Source organism: Gnatocerus cornutus, chromosome 9 (genome assembly GCF_029298725.1).
Source record: "Gnatocerus cornutus isolate USDA-ARS CGAHR chromosome 9, icGnaCorn1.1, whole genome shotgun sequence".
NCBI lineage: Eukaryota > Metazoa > Arthropoda > Insecta > Coleoptera > Tenebrionidae > Gnatocerus > Gnatocerus cornutus.
In genome coordinates this window covers 6,593,899-6,618,494 of record NC_142241.1, presented here as the reverse complement: position 1 = coordinate 6,618,494, position 24,596 = coordinate 6,593,899, and the positions used below count along the sequence as shown (strand labels likewise).

Here is a 24,596-nt window from a genome sequence, read left to right as displayed (position 1 = left end):
TACATTTTCGTTGGTAAAAAGTTCGCCTTTATCTGCAACAATACATGACGTTTTGGAAAGCTACATGTACATCAATCAGCAATTGTCGAACTGTTCAATGAGAGAAGAGCAAAGTGCCTAGAGGCCTAATTGAACGTCAATAACTAATAGAGCACAAATGCTAACAATTCAGCGTTATAAACCTCATGCGAGAACGACAATTTCTGCCCGCAAAACACTAAACTTTATATTATAACAAGTTTTAAATATAACCACGCCAAAGTTATTTTTATAAGAAAACTAACATTGTGTGGTATTATAGCGCTTCAAACTTCTAAACATGCACCAACTTCAAAAACATGCCTGCACCTTAATGCACTACATGAAATTTTCCTTAGATTCGTGTACCCCTTTGTCCTGTGACCTACATATTATTAGCCTCCGTATAGCCATAGTGATTTGCTTTATTGTATCTCTCCTATCGCCCTCACGACCGGATTTCTCCAGACCCAAAGCTCTGCTTCTATCTATGTAGGCTATCGTTTGGAATACAGCATCGACTCGTCTTTATCGAACAGCAAAAACGGATAAACCCTAACGGCAGTGACAAATTTAGATAACCGTTCCTTAAAGTCCAGCACGCTACATTTAATCCGAAAAAGAACACCTAATTTCGGTAGCCCGGAACCAACCGGAGTAATCCTTAAACATATGCAAATTTGAAAACAAGAATTGTCGTCACCGTAAAAGCTTGTCCTGCTACATGTAGCAAGTTTAATGCCGCCATTCAATAAACATAAACACTGGAAAGATTAGATAAAAGCTCGAATGAAGCACGCGCGCTTTCCATTGGGAATTCCACGCACTCGAGTCCAGTGATTGCGCTCTCGCTCGTCGACAAAAGCCCAAGGATCGTGCTCTACACCGACGTACAACTGAAGGATTCTATCGAACTTGGAGGGAATTCGCCAGTTTAGCTCCGTACTACACACTTTATACAGTTTAGTGCTGTTTGAGAAACAAAAATGAACAAAGCCGAAAGCACACCTCACAAATTATCGCGATATTCGAGATAGACAGAAATTCTTGGAGTGGAGAAACCACACAACTTTTATTATTTCGACCGGATTATGCAAGTGAGCCCGGAGCACTCCGGACTTTGCACGTTTCAACTACAAAACACAATATATCAAATCCCTCCAAAAAAACGGTCAAAGCCTCAACTTTGGCACACGTATTTATTGAACAAAGGCAGTGAAGTTGCAAACAAGTTAGTCCGGAAAGCAGACATCCAGCAGCAATTCAAGTCATATTTTGTAAGACGTCGCCCGCGGGTGTTGCAAACTGAAAATCTATAAGCTCCAAGCCCAGGTTGTAAAAGAACGTTCTTAACTTCCTCACGACGACAATAACGTTAAATTGGTGCCAGATAAAAAATTCTTCTAATGGCTGTTTCCTATCACTACCACTATCATTTTTTTCTTCGAGTGTTTTACGTCTCCGGGGATCGTTTATTCGTCGCTTCCTCATCGTGTATCAAGGATATTGCTTTCGGGACATGCTTTTCCCGCATAGTTTATACAGCCATTGACATTTTCTTTCATCAGATTACTGCAATTTAAATCCCTTGCTCGCAAATTTTCTCTACTTTTTATGAAAATATTTACATAATAAACAAACTTGCTTCCAACTAAATGTAATAACAACACGTCACTGTGTCGCTGGAAAAATGCAATAAGTGGCGGACCGCAATGTTTTCTTTACAACGTAAAATAAACGAATACAAATAGCTTCTTTACTGAACGCTGTAAATTCACCGGAACATCACGGTTTGAACCTTCTGGCTTTGATCGCAACTAAAAAATGTTACGCTGACGGTCAATTTGTTAATTAAAAAACTGAGCTTTTTCACTCGGTCTAAATAAACACGAATTGTGATTTTGCCATTTTATTTCATGAGAATGTAATCACTAATCACATTGTCATGTTCATTATAGAGTTTAGAGCGGTGTTTGTAAAATATTTATAATTTAGAGAAGCTAGAAATACATGATCACTACTTTTATTTTCACTGTATTTGCTTTTCTAAGCTTGGGCTTCTTTTTTTGTCGCTGCTGTGACAAAATTATACAAAACATAAACACGATAAGAATCGCATACATTTTAATTAACTGAGTTTAGTGTGTAATAAAATATGCATTTATTTTTATGAGTAAATAACGAATTTTAAACTGCGGGTAAGCACACACATTACGGTTGGTTAATTAAAAAAGTCTTATCTGCGTTTTTTTATTATTTATTTTACTTTTGATTTTTTCTGCAAATTTCTTAAATTCACTGTGGGATTCTTTCAGATTCTTTCCGAACAATGTCCAGGACTCTTAGCTTTCTCTGGTCTTAAAATAAATGAAAACGTTTACTAAAAACTCCGAACTGCGAAATTTTAAACCGAATTTCCTAGTAGTTCAACAAAATCTTCATACCTTTTGCTATAACTCTTTTATGATTTTTAAACGACAGTTTATTTTTTTATGTGGCGGCAAGCCGTGTACGATAAATTTCCCAGCTTTTGTTTCGACGTTCTGTGCGTTCAAAGGATAAAATTTAGACTGGTGGTTGCTTTATAAAAAAAATCTAAAAATTTTGTAATAATAAAGTTGTTTCAAAATCTGGTTAATATTTGATCTTGATCATCAATGATTGCAGTCTCATGAAAAAATTGTATGTATGTATTTACATTTCCCTGTCATGTAAATTTTATGTAGAATTCACGTGTTTGTAAAACACGAACAAACATGCTGCCGCTTTGGTGTTTTTATAATTAATTTTATGTTAATTACTAGTTAAATTATGCTGTACTAACTGTGCTGTCAACGCTGAAATAATATTTGTAACATTGAGCAAACAAATTACTGACATTATTTGATTAAAGTTGTGTAAATTTATAAAAGCTCCGTATTTTCACGAGTGTATTCTTCTTGCTGAAAGTATTGAAGTGGCCGTCGCGTCGTCTTGAACTAGCCAGGTAATAAAATACCGTGCAGTAAAGGCCAAAACCATTGAAACCCAGACTAAATGCATAGGTCACAGATAATGCCATGCATGAGCCAAAAAGAAAGTAGCGATTCCATGCAATTACCAGGTCGAATTTGACTCACCTTTTGCCTCGAAATCCCTGCATGTCCCGTTTAGAGTCGTGCATGTGCATTTATTACTGGACGATTTCGACGTTTATTAGATCACGAAAGTAAATCGATTTCGTGTGCAAATTTCCTAGTCTGAATTTCAGATTTGGCTCTTATGTTTCCGGGGAAAATTATGTTGCGTTTTCTATCAATTATTGATCATCTTCGACTGATTTGATGGAAATGTGGGAGAATAAATAATAAATATTTTGTCATTGCTTGAGGGTGTGTTGTTTTGTTGTCTCAAGAGTGATTGACAGGAACGAAAATATTTTCGGACGCTAATTGGGGTTGTTTTATTGAAAAATTGGAGGGTTTGAGGGAAAAATTAGCAGATGTAACCATGACGACTACCGTCAAACTAAGTTGACATCTAAAATTCCCGTAAAATTTTATGGTTTTTTGTCTCAGTTCAAAATTCATTGTGTTTGCCATTCCATTTTAAATCGTGAGTTAATAGAGCAAAATGTGGGAAGATTTGTGTCGACCGTGCGATGGATTTCCAGAATCTCAATATATGAAACATCAGCCAGGGTTGTTTTTGCAGGCTCCGCCTGTGTTGAGGTTAATTGGATTTTCACTCTAGTACATAAGAGGATCAGCGTCTTTGCTAAAGAACACGCAGACTGAGACGTCACTTGATGCGCGGATATACTTGCTCCAGAAGAGACAATGTTAAATCCCTCGAATCGACTTTTTGTGTACATTCGTTTTACCGATACATGTCTGCTTGGTTCCGGCAAATTCGATTTCAAGGTGGGGAATACGTCACGAATTTCTGGCGTCTTGCCTGCTCTATCACTGCCAAGAACAAATCGATCTCTGCATTTAGTCAACAATTAATGTCAGTTATATTCATTTGAGTTTCTTGTTGCAGCTGTTGTGACGTCAGCGACTTCCACAGGCCGATCTACAACAGGTGAGTGACTTCCCCTCCTAAAGTCGTTCAAATTGTTGCACTGGTAGAAAATATGCGCTTAATCTAAATGCATGACTGCAATTTTGTCCAGTGGAATGCAGTGCGATGCACTCTTTATCCCCGCCATTCGTTATCACAGATTACTTTTTTGTTTCAATTCCGAAAGCCACAAAAGCGTAGTAAACTCGAGCCTTGCGACCATCACAAAAGCAAACATCATAAATAAAGTATCCTCGTCGTTCCGAGTCAACACAAATCCAAATGAAGAAGGAATTACATCCAGTACATTGACCCAGCATTTTTGCCCACATCCCCTAAACCGCTCATAAAGCTCAATAATCGTGAGCTTACCGAGTAAAATTATTTTTTCCTCCTGTAAAAACACCTCCATCCACTTAAGACCGCGCTGTTTTTTGCATCCCTTTCCCGTTAATCCTCCCCTTTTCCCTTTAAATCTGTTTTCGGCCTCTTCGTTTAATATGCGGCGAGAGTTTACGACGAGTTGTTAATCCGGAATTGTGTGAATATGTTCTTAGAGTGAGATTAACTAAATCTCGTGGTGGCGGCGACGATGCTGGCCTTCCTCTGCTCCGACTGAGACAGGTGCCGCTCTGCAACGTTAATTGTCTTAAACCGCTAATCTAGCATCTGCCACGTGCTGAGCCCCTGAGAAAACTCGAAACTTTGGACGTCTCTGTGTTCGTCTGACGCGACGCGACGACATCTCTGGGGAAAGAGAGCGTCTGTTCTATTAGACCGAGGATTTGCGGTTTATTTGGATTAATGCATTCTTAAAGAGGAGGGATGACGCCGACCGGAGATTTCTTCTTAAGATAATTACGCAACCAATAAAAGAACATTTCATCAAATATTTAGTTCATCGGCGGTTGCAACTAAAAACTCTCCAAGTTAACTGAATAAAATATGTTTGAAAACAGTTTTAATGGAACGCGACAGATAAATAAATGTTAAATGCGTCGAGTTCGGCTTTTAGTTGCGCCAAATGGCGCAACCGCCAGATAAAAACATGGGAGCGTCGCATATTTGTATTTGCTGATCGCTGATGGATCGCAATTATTCAGAGACGTGGTGTTAACAGTTGTCAGTTTATATACCACCACAAAATTCCAATTTTCAGGTTGAATTACTTACCAATCGATTCTTGTCAAGTATTGGGAATTAGGATCGACAATTCACGTGATATTATGAATTTGATGGTGGAACAATGAGAGTAATTTTCCACTGTTTTAACAGATGGCACAGTGTTAAATTACAACGACAAAATAATCCGAGCTGTTGTTTGTTTCAACACAAAAGCAAGTTTTTCTTTTATTTTTTTGCGGGGACTGCAAAAAATTATTTAAGTCAGCCAGAACTGTGGTAATGTTTAGCCATTTACCACGAGTTTTTAGGCGTCTGAAAAGTTTCAAAGTTTCTTAAAATTTCAGATTTATAAGGGTGAAACTCCATGTGACTCGGCGGGACGTCATGTTTTAATTGCGGCTAAAAAACTAACGCCGTGTCACTAAATGTCACAAAATGTAGAATGTAATAAAAGCTTCCAAAATACGTCCAAAACCGATAGTACAATGAATATTCATTTGTTCTAATATTGGTTCACCAACCAGCGCAGCGATACATTTTCCACATTTCTACCTTCCACCGGTAATTTCATTTTTTCCGAGCTCGTGTTTTTTACATTACCCGATTTCAGGACGGCCTTAATTGGCAAACAAATTTCAGCGCGTCGAAAAACGTGTGGTCGTTTAATTTCCCATTTCAGCAACAAGTGCGTTGACCGGAATCGACCGTTTTCTAGACTTTCCGAACTCAATTTCTGCATACTCTGACGAGTGGTGCATCGGCACCTGAAAGCAACAAAGGGCGTAAATTATTTAGCGCCGGGGCTAAACTAATGAAGTCCTCTGCATCTAACGGGATTAGTCAGGGCCGTTTCATTGCCTATTCTACCATAAGACCCAAGACCAGCGGTTTGCAATGTAAGGCGACTCCAGAGGGTTCTTTTTAATTAAAAAAAATCAGGAGTGAGAAAATGGTGGATGCGCCGGGTCCAAAACGTGTTTATGGTGGAACTATTTTAAAATTAGTTTACCTTCGTCCTCTAAGAGACTGCATTAGTTAAGCTGATAGCAGCAAAAGCTCACCGCTAAACTGCATTACCAACTTGAATGAGATGGTACGATAACATGCCGCGACGAACATTAATATTAATGTGTTGACCAAAATTTTGAAATGAGCTAAAACCGAACTCAAAACTTTAGAAACCTCGAGGCACATAAGTAGTAAAACAATACATGCAAGACTACATCAAAGTTGATCATAATTCTGTTGTTCCCAGAGAAGTCAACAAAAGTATCTTGTCTGAACTTTATTGAAGTAAAGAGGTGGTATCCATGTTAACTAATCCGTCGACAATAATCTGCATAAGAGAGGACGCACCTTTTGCGTAAAAAATGAGATTTATGTCTGAAACCTTTTCTGGAGTTGGTTTTAATAGCGACCCTTTATTCATTTTTAAAACGTGCATAGGTACTAAAGTTCGTTTACGTTGGGACAAGGTTTACAATAGCAGAAGGGTTTATGGGAATTCTGCGGTTAGGTTACAACACCGCATTGTAAATTTGAAATGACCCTTTTAAAGACAATGTCAGACGTTAAATAATGTGCCTTGTAAAGTTTATAATTGGCGAATTTTAATGGCGTTTGAATAAGATTTAATGGACGTAATGTAAATTGTGGGGAATAATTCAAAATATTAATTTCAGTATTAAAAACCGAATTGTGGCCACAGCTCGGTTTAATTTATGAATAATTTAGCGGACGTTTTGTTTTCAATTTTTGTACGGTTAAACTAAAATGTTTACCTATAAATCTGGAACTATTTAGCTAAAAGCATCGATAATAATCCGAGTTCATAATGCTGAGAAACACGAAACTGCACATTATGAGACACGTATAAGCACGATAAATAACATTTCTAACGCGATAACCGGAAACGTATTCGTTTGAATGCAAAAAGAAGCGAAAGGGTTTTATTTATCTCAAAGGTGCTTTTACTGTGCACGCCACACGAGCTTTAATGTATGTTGATTCGTCTTGATGTTCAGATTATAAGAAGCTTTCCCAACAATAAGCTTACGTCAGAAATGCATGCATGAGTTCTGAGGTCAGGACGACATGCACTGAGGATTTGTCACAAATGAAATCCTTCCAGACTTATCTCTGCTGTTATTGTGGATTATCTTTGATAATATTTCGAGTTGAAACTGCACTTTAGATTTAATTGAAATGAAGAGAGAAGTGAATAAAAAGTGGTCGGAATTGGGCTTTACACAGCCGGTGAAAGTCGATTAATTTTGAAACAAAGAAATTCTTTTACGACTGTCCGACACGACCCTATTTCTTTTTCCGGTTTTCTCGATCTCCATCCGAATTTATTTATCTTTCAATTTCCTCGTTTATCGTTATTCAAAACAGTTTTCACCCGATGCGCCTTGGTCCCTTTGACGTCGTTATTATCGTCTGTCCATTGTGGAAATCCCTAGGAAATTTGAACGGACTAGGGTTTCCGGGCGAGGCGCAACGTGTAACTTTAAATTAAAGTTGGAAATTTTCCGGGTGATTCGTCAAGCGAATTAAATTAACTTATTTACTGGCCCCGGTCTTGGAACTCTTTATTAACTGATGAGTTTCTTATTTCGCGTGTTTATTTTATCGCGGACGATCGAAGGAAGTCCATCATTTTTCTCATTCCGGGGGCTTAGACAGTATTATTTTATTGTTTCGAGATGGAGCTTTTGTGTACATTTTTTTTCGACAGTAAACGTTTCTCTCGTCGGCTCCGAACGCTTAACTGATTTAAGTGTATCGTTTTTGGAAGACCATCTCGATAGCGACCGGACTTAACCGGAGAGTTCATACCGGAGAATCCTTATTTATTATACTCCGGTATCTGAGAGCCACGTTGTTCGTATATCCCTGATTCAGATTGTTTCCATGTTTGTTCTTTGGGAAACATCGCAAACATGGGCGAATTCAGCTGAGTCACTGTGGTCACATTCCGAGTTACAAGCCGTTCTCTTATTACGCCCTAATTTTGCGGTCCTGTTTTCAAAATACCAGTACCTTTTTTCTGATGCGTGTTAGTTTGTTTTCTGCACGATTTACTTGGTGATAAGGTTCTATCTCCTCCTCGTAATATCGAAACCGATGGCGATGATTATAATAGTTTGGGGGCAGTTTACTTTAAGTTACCCCTTCAGTTGGTGAAACTTTCCCCCAGCATCATCAACGTTGGGCGTGTGTAACGAAATGATGTTGAGAACCGCCAGTTTTCCGCATAATTAATTCCCCGGGCATCAATCAAAACCGGGATCTCCGGATTTCGTCCTTAAAAGATGCAATCTTTTCCGCGTTTGACAGTCAACGTCAAAATGTCAGGGGAAAACGAGGGGAAAGTTGCTTATTTCATGAGATCCCTCGTTATCCTTCCAACGAAAAACTCTGACTCTTCCCTCTACTCTCAGAGCCCGAATTAAATTGATTTCGGCGTACGTTTACAAGCAATTCCATTAATTATATCGTTATTAACCCAAGAGTTGTGGACCGACGAAATTCAATTTTGAAACCGGAGAAGAATCGTTTACGATAAAAAAGCGGTGATGGCGATGATGCAGGAGTCCTTGGGGTATTATGAATTTTTAATTGGAGGAAATTTATAAATATTGGAGGGTTTCTCAACGGAAGTTTGAGGAGCTCAAAAATTAAAAGAGTTTTTCAACGGAAACTTGGGATCGGTCGAATAATGCATCAGTCAGTTTGGTCCAAGGATGTTAATAATCCTCCCGAGTCATTAACAGGTTTATTCGACCTATTAACCGAAAGTGGCCCCTCTCTCACCACGTTTAATCAGGCCATCAATATCAGGGTCTCTGTATATTATACCTCAGAGGCGAACGATCCCTCCGGCGACGGCAGTACAGCACGTGACCAAATAGCAGTTCCTACATCATAAGTTTTAATGTGGTTGACCCTTTTCTCGTCGTTCTTTTCATCTCTTCGATCGTAGAACAGCCACTCGTCGTTGACAAACCGCCACCTTAGTCCCTGTCCCTCGCCGGAACCAGGAAAGTCGTCATCTTGCCCTTTTTTTCTTTTATTTCTGACGAGAATGAAAGAAAGTTTTAGTAGGTCATAATCATAATCTGTGCCGGCTCGCAGGATAAGGACTGGAGATAGGGAGAGTTCCTGGGCTCTATTCACTAAATAACGAAATCCCAAAATGATTTTACTTTTTTTATTATTACGTTTTCGGGATTATTACGCACTTAAGAGGAGTAGATACACTAGAGAGAAAACAATTTTTGCTCGCGTTGGGATGAAGATGGCGGCTTTACAGCTAAATTCAGTCAAATTTTTTTTGGAAAGAAAAAATAGTGGATGCGCCGGTTTTATTTTGTAGTTTTTTAATAGTTATTTAGAGTAGCGTGCGGTATCAGTTTGAAGCACGACGGCGTAGCCGGAGTGCTTTAATGATTAAGCGCTGTAAAGTGGTTAACGCACAAGAGTTGTATTAAACTTTTTGGCCGAAAAATTTTAATTTAAATAATTGGGTTTTTCAAAATTCATGAGAACTGTCACATCTGACATTTATAAATTTTATCATCTGTCAATTCTGTCAATTTTGTAGTTGGTGCACAAAAAGTACACAATGGCGCTGTATAAAAAACGTTTTAATTTGACTTTAAAAATAGAAATATTGTCTTAATTGAGATAATAATTTAGGTAGATTCCACTTTGGTGATCAATCTTCATTATGCAAAGTGATTTTAATTTTTAAACGCATCTGAAAAGCAGACGATTTGAGCAATTTTTACCGCACGGCGTGTGTAAACGTCCAGGGCGCTTGTAAATTCAAGGTGTTTATAAATGTTTCTAGCATCAAAGGTGGCTCTGGAATTCTTGTCGTGCACTACTTTGCCGCTTTGTTTTCATAGTGAATCTAACTATCTTGAAAATTATTTACAATGTTACTGACGTCAACGACGTTTCAGTTACGGTTTTGTGATCAAATTTTTGATTTTCAAGTTTTAAACCACAACTAGAACAGTTTTCTTCTCAAAACTTACTTTGCTCTGTGATTGAGGTTAACTACAAATGTCAGTTGAAAAATCTAAACCCACATTTATAATGAGCGGCAAATTTCTTTGACATTTCTTAGCCATCCTTGATGCTAGAAACATTTATAAACACCTTGTATAATGTTTCCGAAAATGTCAATTGAATGTTAATTTGACATTTACAATTCATGAGGCCAAAAATATTATTTCAATTCTTTTGTATATGCGAATTGCGAAGCGCACCTGACCTGATTTCTACCTCTGCTTCTATTGCAAACTTCCGAAAACAATTTACTTTTTATTTAGAAAACTCCACTATTTTAAAATTCATAGCAGAAGCGGCAAGTTCCTAATGCACTCGTTGCTTGGAAATGCCCGTTTACCCATAATTGATTTTTTCACATTTGCTCGCAATTTGCAAGTAAATTAAACGGTGAAACGTTATTTATCGGCCTTGTAAATATTAATTCGCAACATTCGAGTCCGTTCGCACTTTTAAATTAGTTCTGCAAAATTCCAAGTTCGTACCTGGCGAAAATCCCTTGTTCGAACGGAATAGTTAAGCCGATCCGATGTCCCAAGAACGGTGTAGTTTTAATAGACTCGTCGCTGTTTAATTAAGACGTCTTTCTCTTGTGCTGTTAATCTGCAACGGCCCTCGTAAATCCTCAGCTGTGGGTTCGTTGCACAAGTTTGTGTTTGCACAAATCGCGACACAGGCCGCCAACCGCCGTCTCCGCCTAAAATACACGTTTGCACTGTTTGCGTTTTCTTGATGGCGTGATTTAATATTAATTCGTTGAAGGTGTGAACGTGGTAGCAATGTCTTAATTTGTCAGAAGTAGAAAGCTCGGAATATTCGCCATTTCAATAATAAATACAAGTCGGACGGAACATCTCGCAGACTATTAATATTCATCTTGGCCGCTGCAGGAGGTTTAAATAATTTATCGTGTAACAAACCCAAACGGAGCCCCTAACATACGAGCGCCCGAAATGGAAGGGGTACTGCTGACGGGACGCGGGAAACGGGCAGTACCACCCGAGTAACGGAAGAGTGTACATCATTGATTGGCAAATTCGTTAATAAATCCATTATTCTAATTTTTGGTGCCGTTCTTTGAGCCCTACACAAGAAAATCCGTTACAGTGCAGCGGCAGGATTCACTACGTGCCTTGACGCCACTTTTCGGCCAGTTTTTCACAAGTTTTTGAGACAACGCCCAGATTACGTAAGAACGTAAATTCAGCTATTGTGCTTAATTATTACTCAACATAATTTTGAGGAACGAACCTCAACATTTCCTTGAGGAACGAACCTCAAGAATTGACCCTTTTGAGGAACTAACCTCAAAATTTCCTTGAGGAACGAACCTCAAGAATTGACCGTTTTGAGGAACGAACCTCAAGACTTGACTTTATTGAGGAATGAACCTCGATCGTCTTGAAGAACGAACTTCAAGAACTGACTGTTTTGAGGAACGAACCTCAAGACTTAACTTTATTGAGGAATGAACCTCGATCGTCCTGAAGAACGAACTTCAAGGACTGACTTTTTTTTTGAGGAATGAACCTCGACCGTCTTGAAGGACGAACTTCAAGAACTGACCCTTTTTGAGGAACGAACCTCAAGAACTGACCTTTTTGAGGAACGAACCTCAAAAACTGACCCTTTTGAGGAACGAACCTCAAGAATTGACCATTTTAAGGAACGAACCTTAATTGGAATTTAGTTGAAAATATGGGCAAGCACAAAAAGCGTCACATGGACTCATCCAGTTCAACCGATTGTGAGTCAAGTAGTGAAGGGCATAGAACACACCAAAACAAGAGACTTCGACAAGAAAGGCATACAGAAAGTAATTTCCCGAGGTCCAAGGTCGTGGTGCCAACATCTTCTCGCAGCGATAGCGAAAGAATAAGAGAACTCGAAGAAGTTGTCGACAGATTGTCAAGAGCAAGTAACCCTTCGACAATCTCGTATAGAATGACCTCTGATGCCATCCCTGAGTTTGACCCAGCAATCAAGGCAATGACCATTACTAAATGGTTATGTAAAATTGAACAGCTTGGGCGAATAAATGACTGGTCTGAACTCATCATGATACAACACATGCAGAGTCGTCTGAAAGGTGTTGCAAGAAACTGGTACGACAACCTAACCACATACGATCATACTTGGGAAGAATGGAAAGTCTTACTGACGAGAACTTTTCCTGAGCACAAAGATTTTGCTCATTTGCTTCGAGTTATGATGGACCGAATTAAAAGACATGACGAGTCGTGGGCAAACTATTTCTTTGAGAAAATGGGACTGATTAGGGCATGTCAAATTTCTGATGTTAACGCCATATCATGTGTCATTGACGGTATTGATGATACTATGATAAAAACAGGCGCCAGAGCGGGACGTTACAGCAGTCCAGAATTACTGTATTCAGAGTTCCTTGCAGCTCTCCCATCCACTGAAAGATCCGATCGTTGTAAATCAGATTTGAGAGGTAGACTAACTCAAAGGCGATTCGGTAACACACAGAAGTTTTCGAGGGACAGAGTCTCAGTCTCCCATAAGTCTGGAGATAAGAACAGAGCAGACAACAAAACCTCAGGCAGAACTGTCAAATGCTTCAATTGTGGCGACGTTGGTTACCTGGCTCATCGGTGTCCAAAACCTAAGAAGAGATGTTCTAACTGCAGACTGCTAGGACATGTGACATCTGATTGTCCTGCGACGACGACGAAAGGAACGAACCTTAGCGTCGAGACAATTGGGGGCAATCCATGCTACAACATCGAGTGCTTCTTAAACGGCATTGCATTCAAGGGGTACCTAGATACGGGGTGTACTGGAGTCCTAATAAATGAAACTACAGCCCGAGACCTGAGTCTGAAAATTGATCCGGTACCATGTCTTGTGAAAGGGTACGGAAACAGCGAAGTTTCAGCTCTAGGCAAATCTAAAGTTCATCTCAAACTTGACCTAGTCGAAGACGATGTCGACGTCTACGTCATGGAGGATGACATTCAAAGCATTCCCATTCTTGTTGGGCAACCTTTCATCAACACCAACAACAGGGTGCTGCTTGTGAGGAACGACGAGATAAGGGTCGTCCCAGAATCGCAAGATGTAACTCAAGCTTTCAACGCATTTGCTCCAAAGGTTAATGTGACCTTATGCGCAGTCGATACAACCATCATCCCACCAAAGTACGTTGGGTATGTTCCTGTTTTCTGTAAGGAAGAACATCAGGGTGATGTATTTGTTGAGGGACGAGTACGAACTCTACCTAACAGAGAACATTTTGTCACTCAATGTGTTGTGTCTGCACCAAATGGGGTTGTGTCCATAATGAACACGTCAGAAAACCCAGTTGAGTATCGCTCCTCTCAAGTTGTTGCCAGAGGAAGTATTTGTTGCCAGGAACGCGAACCTGACAAAATTCAAGTTTTAACTGCCGATGTCCGGAAACCATTCGAATTACCAGACATCAATCTTCAAGTCAACAGCCAACTGAGTGATGAAGAAAAGCTCGCTCTGCTTAATCTACTCAACAAATTTAGACACTGTTTCGCTCAAAATTTGAACGAATTAGGAAGATGTAAAGACGTAGAGATGGAGATTCACTTAAATGACGATCGTCCGGTGACATATCGACCTTACAAATTGGCATTTTCTGAAAGAACCAAACTTCAAGAGATTGTTAAAGAACTTGCGGACAACGAAATCGTGAGAGATAGCAATTCTCCATACGCCAGTCCAATTCTACTTGTAAAGAAGAAGTCCGGAGAAACACGGCTATGTATTGACTATCGAGCTTTAAACGCGAAAACAATCAAGGACTGTTTTCCACTGCCAAGGACGGACGAACATCTGGATCGTCTTTCTGGAAGTCGATACTTCACAAGTTTGGACTTAGCATCTGGTTACCATCAGATTCAAATTGCAGCAGATTCCATCAAGAAAACGGCGTTCATTACACCCGATGGCCATTACGAATATCTGAGAATGCCATTTGGCCTAGTTAACGCTCCAGCTGTATTCCAGAGGACCGTCAATAAAGTCTTAGGTCCATTACGATACACTCAAGCTTTGGCCTACATGGACGATGTGCTAATACCATCGAAAGATTTTAACAGCGGTCTTGAAGCATTGGAGAATGTTCTTAAGGCATTTGGAAACTTTGGTCTAACACTCAAGTTATCAAAGTGCTTCTTCTTCCAAAGAACAATTGAGTATCTGGGACACGAAGTAAGTCAAGATGGAGTCAAGCCCGGAACGAGAAAGATTAAGGCCGTTGAACAGTTCCCGAAACCAAAGAACGCTCATGAAATAAGGCAATTCATTGGACTTGCCGGGTATTTTAGAAGATATGTCAAGAATTTCGCACAAATTGCAAGACCCTTGACGAAACTCACTCGAAAGGACGTAACTTTTGAGTGGGCAGAAGAACAAGAGAGAGCATTTGAAGAACTCAAGAAGCGGTTAATTGACCGGCCGATATTAGCTTTGTACAACCCGAAATCAGCAGTAACTGAAGTACACACGGACGCCTCTAAATGGGGAATAGGTGGAATCCTTATGCAAGGTTCTGACAAAGTAAACCTCCACCCAATTCAATACTACAGTCGACAGACGTCGAAAGAAGAACAACGATACCATTCTTATGAACTTGAAACACTAGCGGTAGTGTACAGCTTGAAACAATTCCGAGTCTACTTGTTGGGATTGAGATTTGTAGTCGTCACCGACTGCAATGCTCTCAGAACGACTTTTTCCAAACGAGACCTCTTACCACGAGTAGGAAGATGGTGGCTAGAAATTCAAGAATATGACTTCTCTGTTGAATACAGACCAGGGACTAAAATGTGTCATGTAGACGCTCTCAGCCGAAACGCACTTGATGATCGAGTAGAAGTTGCTTACATTGATATCTCTGACTCTGACTGGATACTGTCTACACAGTTAACTGACGAGAGATGCAAGTATCTCAATGAGGTATTGAGGAGGAAACCGGTGGATAAAGAAGAAGCAAACATTCACTCGGAGTTCCAGCTAAATGACAACAGGGTGTATAAGAAAACACTCTTGGGTCCCAAATGGTTGGTCCCCAGACATGTTCGCAACCAGATTCTAAAATTCAACCACGATGACAAAGGACATTTTGGAACAGAGAAAACTCTAGACACAATCAAAGACACCTACTGGTTCCCAGGCATGAGGCGCTACACAAAGAAATATGTAGCCAGTTGCCTGCAATGCCAGTATAAAAAGGGGAAGACCGGGATGAAGCCAGGATTTCTGAATTCAATAGAAAAGATTTCCGAACCCATGGACACGATACACATTGATCATCTTGGGCCTTTCGTACGAATCAAGAAGAAGAACAGCTACTTAGTGGTTGCTGTCGATGGCTTTACTAAGTTTGTCTTCATGAAGCCTGTGCAAAGTACAAAAGTTGGGCCAGTTATCGTATTCCTGAAGGGCATATTTGAAGTGTTTGGCGTCCCACGAAGGATTGTTTGCGACAGAGGTTCCGCTTTCACAAGTAAACGGTTTACAAGTTATAGCCAAGAGTGTGGAATTAAGACGATATACACAGCGACGGCTACTCCCAGGGCAAATGGCCAGGTGGAACGGTACAATCAAACAATCATTAGTGCCATAATGACGTCCATGAAAGACGAGGAACATTGGGACCAGACAGTCACTGAAGTTCAATTTGCATTGAACAACAGCATTAATACTGCGACCGGTAAAAGTCCATACCAGTTGTTTCTGGGTTACAAACCTAGGGCAGCAAATGATGCATTTATGCAACATACCGTGCAGAGCGGTCAAGGGAACGAACCTTTGGCTGAAATGAGATGACAGGCTGCAGAAAGGATCAGCAATGAACAGGCAAAACAGAAACGAATCTTTGACCAGAAAAGGACCAGGCCGATCGAGTACAAGGAAGGCGATCAGGTCCTGATCAGGAAATCAGTTCTTACCAATGACGGGAAAAGTAAGAAGACCCTGTCAAAATACCACGGACCATTTATAGTGGTGAAAGTATTACCTCACGAAAGGTATTACATAGAAGACCTGCCTGGAGCAGACAGATCCCAAAAGTTCTACAAAGGGATATGTGCAGTGGATCGAATGAAACGATTCACAATAAGCAATGACTCTGACACGAAATCAGAATCATGTGATGAAAGCTCACAGTAGACGAATACTGGTGAGAGGACCTCATGTGAGGTGTGAAACGAATCACACACTCACGCAGGAAGTATTTACTAACAAGGGTTGATGTGCTGTGTTACAGGCTTGACTAAGAAGTCAAAGCCTTTTGTCTGGGTTGTCTTGTTGTTGGGATTTTCTTCTCTTTTAGGTCACCCAGGCGAGAATGGACCCTATTATTTGCTGATTTACTAATTGTTGTTGAACGTTGGGTTATGGGGCAATTTAAAATTGGATTTATTTCTAATTATGGTTTGTCTCTAGGTAGCCTTAATCTGCAGGGGCGCAGATTGAAGTAGCGTGGCCGACTGTAACAAACCCAAACGGAGCCCCTAACATACGAGCGCCCGAAATGGAAGGGGTACTGCTGACGGGACGCGGGAAACGGGCAGTACCACCCGAGTAACGGAAGAGTGTACATCATTGATTGGCAAATTCGTTAATAAATCCATTATTCTAATTTTTGGTGCCGTTCTTTGAGCCCTACACAAGAAAATCCGTTACAATCGCGAATAAATTTACCGCAGCGATAATGGAAGACGAAACCATTATATCAATAATATTAAAGTTATATCTTTAATCGATAAATGGAACGTATTAAATTATGATGTAGGTCAGCAAGGTTTATTCCGGGCGTAACCAAATTTATTTCTTTTTTTTCTTCCGTTCTTTAGAAGGGAAATCGATGCACGGCCACCAGAGTGACATAAACATGTCGAAATTCTTTACGAGGTAGAAATTCAAAATGGCGATAGACGCCATCACGACATGAATCTTGACAAAGTAAATGTCGGATAATCGTAACAGGATTCAGTTTCAACGTTTCAAGCTGAGACATGTATCACGTTGCAGTTTATGGTCTCGTAAAGTTATAATTGCAACATGTGTAAATCTTTACTTAGGTTTCTAGCGTTATTCAAGTACTGTAGATCTACTACGGGACAAATATTTAGCAGCTGCATTCATGTTTGCTTATTTTCGATGCCATTTGTCAGCAGGAAATAATTAATTGTAGTCTGCATGCATATAGATATCACACGGGAAATCTGAAATTTCATTGCATCCTATCATCTCTCATTCTCGCAGTTCATTTAGTTTGTGCCCATTACTGGAGCGGCAAATTCGCAATTTTTACAGCGAGATTACATGATCAATTCTGTAATCAATACATTTATTATTCTGGCGCATCCACCATTTCTTGACACGACATAACAATTTCTATTTTTTGCCACATTTGAACTCGATTGGTATTTTCACTCTTTGCCTTTATTGCAAATTTGGCGGCTAAACCTACCGGTAATTTCGATCGTAAATCTCTCCCCCGACCCAAAGTGTAAACACTAGACTATCAGGAAAAAAACTCGATTTTACGGTGCAAACATTTTTATTTCCGACGTTAAATTAACACCGAGCACGCCCAACTTCTTACGCTTTCGTGGGGCGAGCGAACAAAAAACGACTAATTTGGCAAAGGTACAATATATTTTTATGTTTTCCATCGACGCAATCTTCCCATCCAAACTTTCTTAATGAAATCGCGACCTAGTAGAGGGAGGAATTATCGCATGGCAAATTTCCGAATTGCCGCCTTTCGAACAAGGAGAAAGTAACTCTTTCCTTGTCGCTTCTCACATCTAGTGCATGGATCCTGATGTTCCCCGCTGGAGTAAATCAGAGAAGTTTCAATGTTTACGTACATGGTTATTCCATTTCGTAATGCAATTTGCGATTTAACGATTTCAACCTGTAGATGGAGAAGTGCTCTGTCATGCTGGCGACGGAGAGGGTGCGAACGGCTAAATTGGGGGACCGAAAGTACAATTCGGACCACTTAGGGCGAGTTTAAGCTTTTGGTTAGTTAAATTCTGCGCAACTATCAAACTGAGCTTAGGCCAAAAGGGGTGACATTTCTAAAGTGTTTATTGCCGTCTTAAGAATTTCAGTAGTTGGACCACTAGAAACACTCTGCGACTGCACAAACAATCCGGAAACCATTTAGCCGTCTCCTTTTGCCTATTTTTTCTTATTTTAAATAACCTGTCGTCGCCTCCATGCTTTCCTTTTCTCAGTCGAATTCCTGCTGTGGCTCAGATAATCGAATTTGTTTAAACGGAAAGGCGGCCAACGCAGCTAGCACGTACTTAATATAAACGGGGCACCCCACCTCCAGCTCTTGTTTGCTCAGCAACTTACCGTCGTCATTATTTAAGTTTGAGGACGGTGGCGTGCACGTAACGCCCGCACTTTACCCCATTAAATATGTGATAATTAAGGCAGTTAGTCGATGACGCAGGCCAACGTCAGGCGCCGACGTCGGATTATCTCGTCCTGAACAAACATCAGGGATGGATTCAGGAGGAGACAAATAGTTTCGTTGCGATGTCCATTTTACTTCAATGGTCCATGCGCTTTAAGATCTCCTTGAGTTTTAGTTTTATAACGTGCTAATAATAAGAGGCGATAATAAAACGACACTCGAGGTGCCGCTTGCTGTTCGTGAGCTTAAACAAACCAAAAGAAAATTAACTTGCTTCGTGCACATGGTAATTTTCAGGTCTTTCACTGAGAATGAACACGTAATATGCAGTTATAATCGTTGGGAGGAGTGCTCGCGCTTGGACTGAATGAAAAATCCAATTATTTTTAAATGTTAGAGTAATGAAAATTTTAGTAGTACATGGAAATTAAAATCAAAGGAAAAATGAGAGCGCTGCTATTTGAAAACCGGCGACTGCACGGACTGCAACGGACTTAAGCACATTTTTCACACTGTAATTAAATAAATTTTAATTACGCATATTCATATTATTTTTAATTAAGAGGTGTTAAAGGTTCTCAGGTTTCTACATTTTCAAATTTCGGGTTTGCACCTTCGCATATTTTGGTGCCCAGAATTCAAAGCATTAAGCTAATTGCTAATTTTGTTACCTTCTATTTACGTTTGTAAACTTTATCGATCAGTGCTTATTATTAATTGATTGTTTGTTTCGAATTTGGCGATGTGATTAAAATATCAGTTAACACATTGTTTCCTGATTACTTAGTGCAAGCTGCGTACCAGATTGTCAGAAACCTGTCTGGGCGAAACTTCCATAATTTCCATCAAGCTAATCGCCTCCAAAAAGAAGACGCCGTCCATCATACATATTGCATAACACACTCCTAATTACAAAGTTTCTATAAACCCGATTTTAAAGTTTAAACAGTAAAGTTGTACGAGCTCCCCAAAGCCGCCGCAACATCCGATAATCGAATCGAAGAAAAAACGTCCCCAGCTGACCTCTTCGGTTATTATTGTGGACGAGGTCGATTATTATCTATCCGAACCGAGTGGATTAATAATGGATGTTTTTCCTGAAAGTGCCGCTTTCCCAGACGCACACGTCCGATACGATCATATCGTTTGTCAAGCTTTTAAAAGCGTTCTTTACCCGTCGACAACGAAAAAATCCAAGCGCGCGACTCTTACAAATTGCGCCGGAAAAGAACGGATTTTTTCACGGTAGTCCATCTTTATCAGCGTTATGTTTGTGACGCGTTGCTGATTTTTGATTTTGTCTTTTTGGTGCGAGCACCGCTCTGAAGTATGCATGTGTTATTTATCGCCTTTTTTTACTGAGAGCACGTCCTTTTGCGCGACGCTCGTTTTAATGTTGCGATAAATTGATGAAACGTGATAACTCGGAGTGCTCGCCCCTTCTAATGCATCTGCTACAGTTTTAATCCATCATAATGTAAACCATAACAGTTGCTTGTTTGTGGGAATTGAGTCCAGATTGCGTCTCAACTTTGCGGCGAACAACAGGCGGCTGGTAACTGATGATTACGTTGGAAATTGATAAAAATTGTCGGTTTCAAATTTTTGTGTCTGTCGCTTCCTCGTTTTATTAGAGCTGAAATAAAGAAAAATACCAGTTTTCATTTGAAAATATTTATGGAGCGTGCACTTCTCCGAGGTTACATTTTCCTTCCCGGCAACAAATGGCTTTCCTAATCATTTTTATAAAAATGTCTTTGACGAGGACGTGGAGCTGCGATTTTGCTCTTATTCTCGTTGCGAGGGTTGTTTCTTAAATTTCCAGATGAGTTTTCTAAACTAATCACAAGTCATCAGACAGGTCATTACTCGTATTTAAGCAGTGGAAGATTTCACCACCAGTGCCGTACAAAAGACTAATTTTATAGCCTTTGCGAAAGTCGATATCGAAGCGCAGGTAACTACCGGCGGTCCGGGCGTTCCTTCGTGTCACGCAAGCGAGGGGCTTCCGTCGTCGACCCTTCTTCTGTCAGCCCTTCGATCGACCGAAGTCCTCTCTGCACACCGCACAAGTACACCTAGTCGAGGACCCTTATCGCATACATAAGGGTCGCACGACCACCGATGACAAACCATAGCGACGTCTGCACGCACGATCTCAATGCGGCGTCTATTTTCAGGAGCGGCGCCATTCAAAGGTGAATCTTCCACGAGACCTTAAAAATGGAAAGCGAGACGATAGGACACGCGACGGCATCGTCACGACAACGCTCAGATGCGCCTTACACTAAAATAAATACGTCGTAAATCAGAATTATAGGTGGTAGGTACACGCAGTTGAAACACTCATAAACATTCCGGAGGATTTTATACATTTTCAGGTGGGTTTACAGCTGTTCGTGTCGGTTTTCACGGCGGATAATTAAAGCTCTGCCCATTAAAAATGTACGTATTAAAAAAATGTCAAAACCAAAAATTAAATTCTGTGTTTAATTCGCCCACGCACTTGTCCCATATCTCGAGAACTTCACCCTCTTCTTCGATTGTGCTACTAGTGTCAAATTTAATTTTATTAAATTTGCGTCAGTGCCCCCTTCTCCCCAAGGGAAACCATCCTCTCCCTGATGGAGAGGCTGAAACCTGTCAGGCATTCACGTTTCTGAATAATTCAATACGATTAAGCGCGTCGCGTAACGGAAGACAATTTTTATTCCCACTGCCGTCACATCAAACCGTCACGTCACAACTCTTTTTTTCTACATCTCCTGGTGGGCAAAACGGCGACGGCAACAGCGACTATTTGTCTATCGTTATTGCTCTTGGAGTTTCCGCTAGCACTTCCGTTCGGAGGGTTCGGTCGCGTATCGGCCAGGAAAAGGAGGCGAGGCGGGGACGGTAAACATGGCCATTAGGCGGCGAACGACGGCAGGGTGGCATCCATCAAGACGAATAATAGCTGGGGTATCATCGGGAGCGGCGCTAAGATTGTACACCGCACATTCGCATTATAACAGTAATAGGATTCCCAAAATTGCATTGCAAATAAACTCATTATGGAGTTGGTGCATCTTCGAGTCAAGTTCTGCGATGTAAAGTGTTTTGGGATTTGTTTAGTAGACGTAACGAGGAAAATACGAGTTGGAGATGGCTTCGGAACGACGAACAAAAAGTATAACGGAAAGGTGAACAAACTTATTTTATTGATATTCTTACCTGAGCTTTGTTTCTAATACTCCCTTCATCCACCTAAATTATTTAGTGCTCGGCTCAACTTCATATTTCATATCAATTCCGAATAGATTAAGAAGACTCGATAAAATATTTAGTTCCACAAGACCGGAATTCCAAGGATTTTCACTTTTATGTGGATAAAAATGATTCGAGAACGTTGCAATCATGAAAAATAAAGTAATAGTAAGTTCAATGATTCTGGGGTCGGTTAGGACGGGAGCCGTGCTCCTGGTAGGGGCACCCATGTCTGAACGGTCCCGGTTGAGAATGGAAGCCAAGAACAGCTCAACGCAATCCCAAGGTGTGATCTACCGTGCTCAAGGGATGAATGGCTCTGCGTCAGTGAGTCTTGAACGGTGACCTCCGGATACCAGAGGACCTCCGGTTGTACACAAATCCTCTTACTGCAGCATGCGGAGCTCTACTGCAGCGGACCTCCCTTCTCCGGTACTCGTGGGACACTCATGGACGACGATTTACACTCAAATTCTAGCAGTGGCAGGGACACGGACTCGAGCTTAGCCGGGGACGTGGACCGCCTCAAAATAATTAAAAAAAACCGCAGTGGTGCGGCAAAAAGACGGGCTCGCAGGGACCGTGCAGCTTCTCAAGCTGGACAGGGCTCAGCGGGACCGTCTAGACAACCAGAAGGACCCAAAAAAGGTAGGGCTCCATACGTGGGGCCTAACCCCAAGGGCCCCTCTGAAAAAACAAGAACCGGGCAGATAACCGGCTCCAAAAGGGGACGGGAATCTACCGGGACCCCTCCCAGCGCGGGTCAACGCGCCAAACGGGCTAAGCCGGCGGACACTTTTGTTCCGACGGTGGCTCCGGCTCTTCAAATGAGCATTTACCCTGAGGGCTTCCCTGCGAGGCAACTCACAAATGCCCATTTTGAAGCCATACAACAAAGGTTGTATGAGGCGCTCATGAGAGCGTCTGAGCAGCCCAGTGAGGATGGGCACATCCCACACCTGGTTAGTGGTAGGCTCCGGCAAGGGGCTATCCACACAGAGTGTCAGGATGAACGAACCAGAGAGTGGTTAGGGCTCGTAATACGGGACCTACAACTCGAAGGTTTGGAACTGAGGTACACACCCTCAGCAGACCTGCCTAAGCCAAGAAAGGCTCTAGTGGTCACTCAGGGGCCTCCCCAGACCCCGGAGCAGATACTGGGCCTACTTGATGCACAGAATCCAGGTCTAGGAGCGCGTAGTTGGGTGATCTACGGCTCTGAACGAGTGGGCTTTAGCTCAACTCGGTTGGTGGTTGGGCTGTGGCAACCATCAATAGAGATGCTACGGAGGAATAACTTCCGAGCATTCTTCATTTTCAACCCGGCAACCGTAAGGCTGCTAGGTAGGGATGAAGCAGTGGGGACCGCTGGCGAGGCGGAACCCGCTAACGAGGGGAACGCTGATTCAGCGGGACCCGTAAACGAGGGGAACGCTGATTCAGCGGGACCCTCGGAAAAAGCAGAGAAGGATGGTCAGGGGCCCAAGTAGGAACCGACTTTCCTTCCTGCAGCTCAATTTGCACCATAGTGTGGCTGCCAGTGCCTGCTTCAGTAGGCAGGTAACCACGTGGTGCATAGACATTGGGCTTCTACAGGAACCCTGGTTAACAGGGGGGCGGGTAAGGGGCCTGTGCAATAACAAAGGAACTGTGCTTACAGGTCCTAGTGATTGCAAACCAAGGGCTTGTCTATTCATATCATCGGGAATACAGGCACTTCTTCTGAGTGATCTGTGTTCGCGAGATGTAGTAGCGGCCCGGGTGACAGTCATGAGAGAGGGTAGGCAGAGACCATTTGTAGTGTGCTCAGCCTACTTACCATATGATTCACCTACTTTACCACCATCCAGAGAGCTGATGGAGGTAATTGAATTCTGCAAGAAAAGCAACCTGCCTCTCGTGGTCGGATGTGATGCCAACTCGCACCACATAGTGTGGGGGAGCTCGGACATCAACCCCAGAGGAGACGCCATGTTGCAGTATCTTGCCACAACTGGCTTAGATATTCTAAACCAGGGCAACAAACCAACCTTTGTCACAAAGACGAGGAGTGAGGTAATTGATATTACTCTTTGCTCAATAAACTTGGTGCATGAGATAAGAAACTGGCACGTATCGGAGGAGCTAAGTCTATCGGACCACCGATACATCCGGTTTGACATCCAAAGAGATTTGAAGAAGACAGAAGGGTACAGGGACCCGAGGGCGACAAAGTGGGCCTCCTACAAGGAGGCTCTAGCTCTCAGGGTCTCAGGACTCTCTTGTAAAATCCGTCGCAACGACGAAGCGGAGACCCTGTCCAAGGTACTAAGCGAGGCTATTGTGGAGTCCTACAAAGAGAACTGCTCTGTTCGCAGATCTCGTAAGACTGACAGTGCCCCTTGGTGGACCGAAAAGCTTAGCAAGCTAAGGAAAACCGCAAGGAAACTCTGGAATAGAGCAAGACTTGCTGGAACAAACGAGTCTTGGGAGCTTTATAAGAAGGCTCAAAGGGACTTCAAATCTGAGGTAAACCGCAGGAAAAGGGACAGCTGGAGAGACTACTGTGAGCGGATTAACAGCTTTCCGCAAGCAGCAAGACTTCAGAAGGTTCTATCAAAAGACAAGTCTGTCAGTCTGGGGTGTTTGAGAACTCAAACAGGGGACT

The 24,596-nt window shown here is 41.6% G+C and overlaps 1 protein-coding gene across 1 annotated transcript in view; it reads left to right on the top strand.

Moving 5' to 3' along the window:
* LOC148168250 (uncharacterized) overlaps nucleotides 1-24,596 on the top strand; it is a 68,923-nt gene that overhangs the window by 36,834 nt on the left and 7,493 nt on the right. Inside the window, exon 4 of the mRNA XM_088046188.1 lies at nucleotides 4,042-4,083. Within this exon, the coding sequence (XP_087902314.1) occupies nucleotides 4,042-4,083 (42 nt within the window). The remainder of the gene's footprint in view (nucleotides 1-4,041; nucleotides 4,084-24,596) is intronic.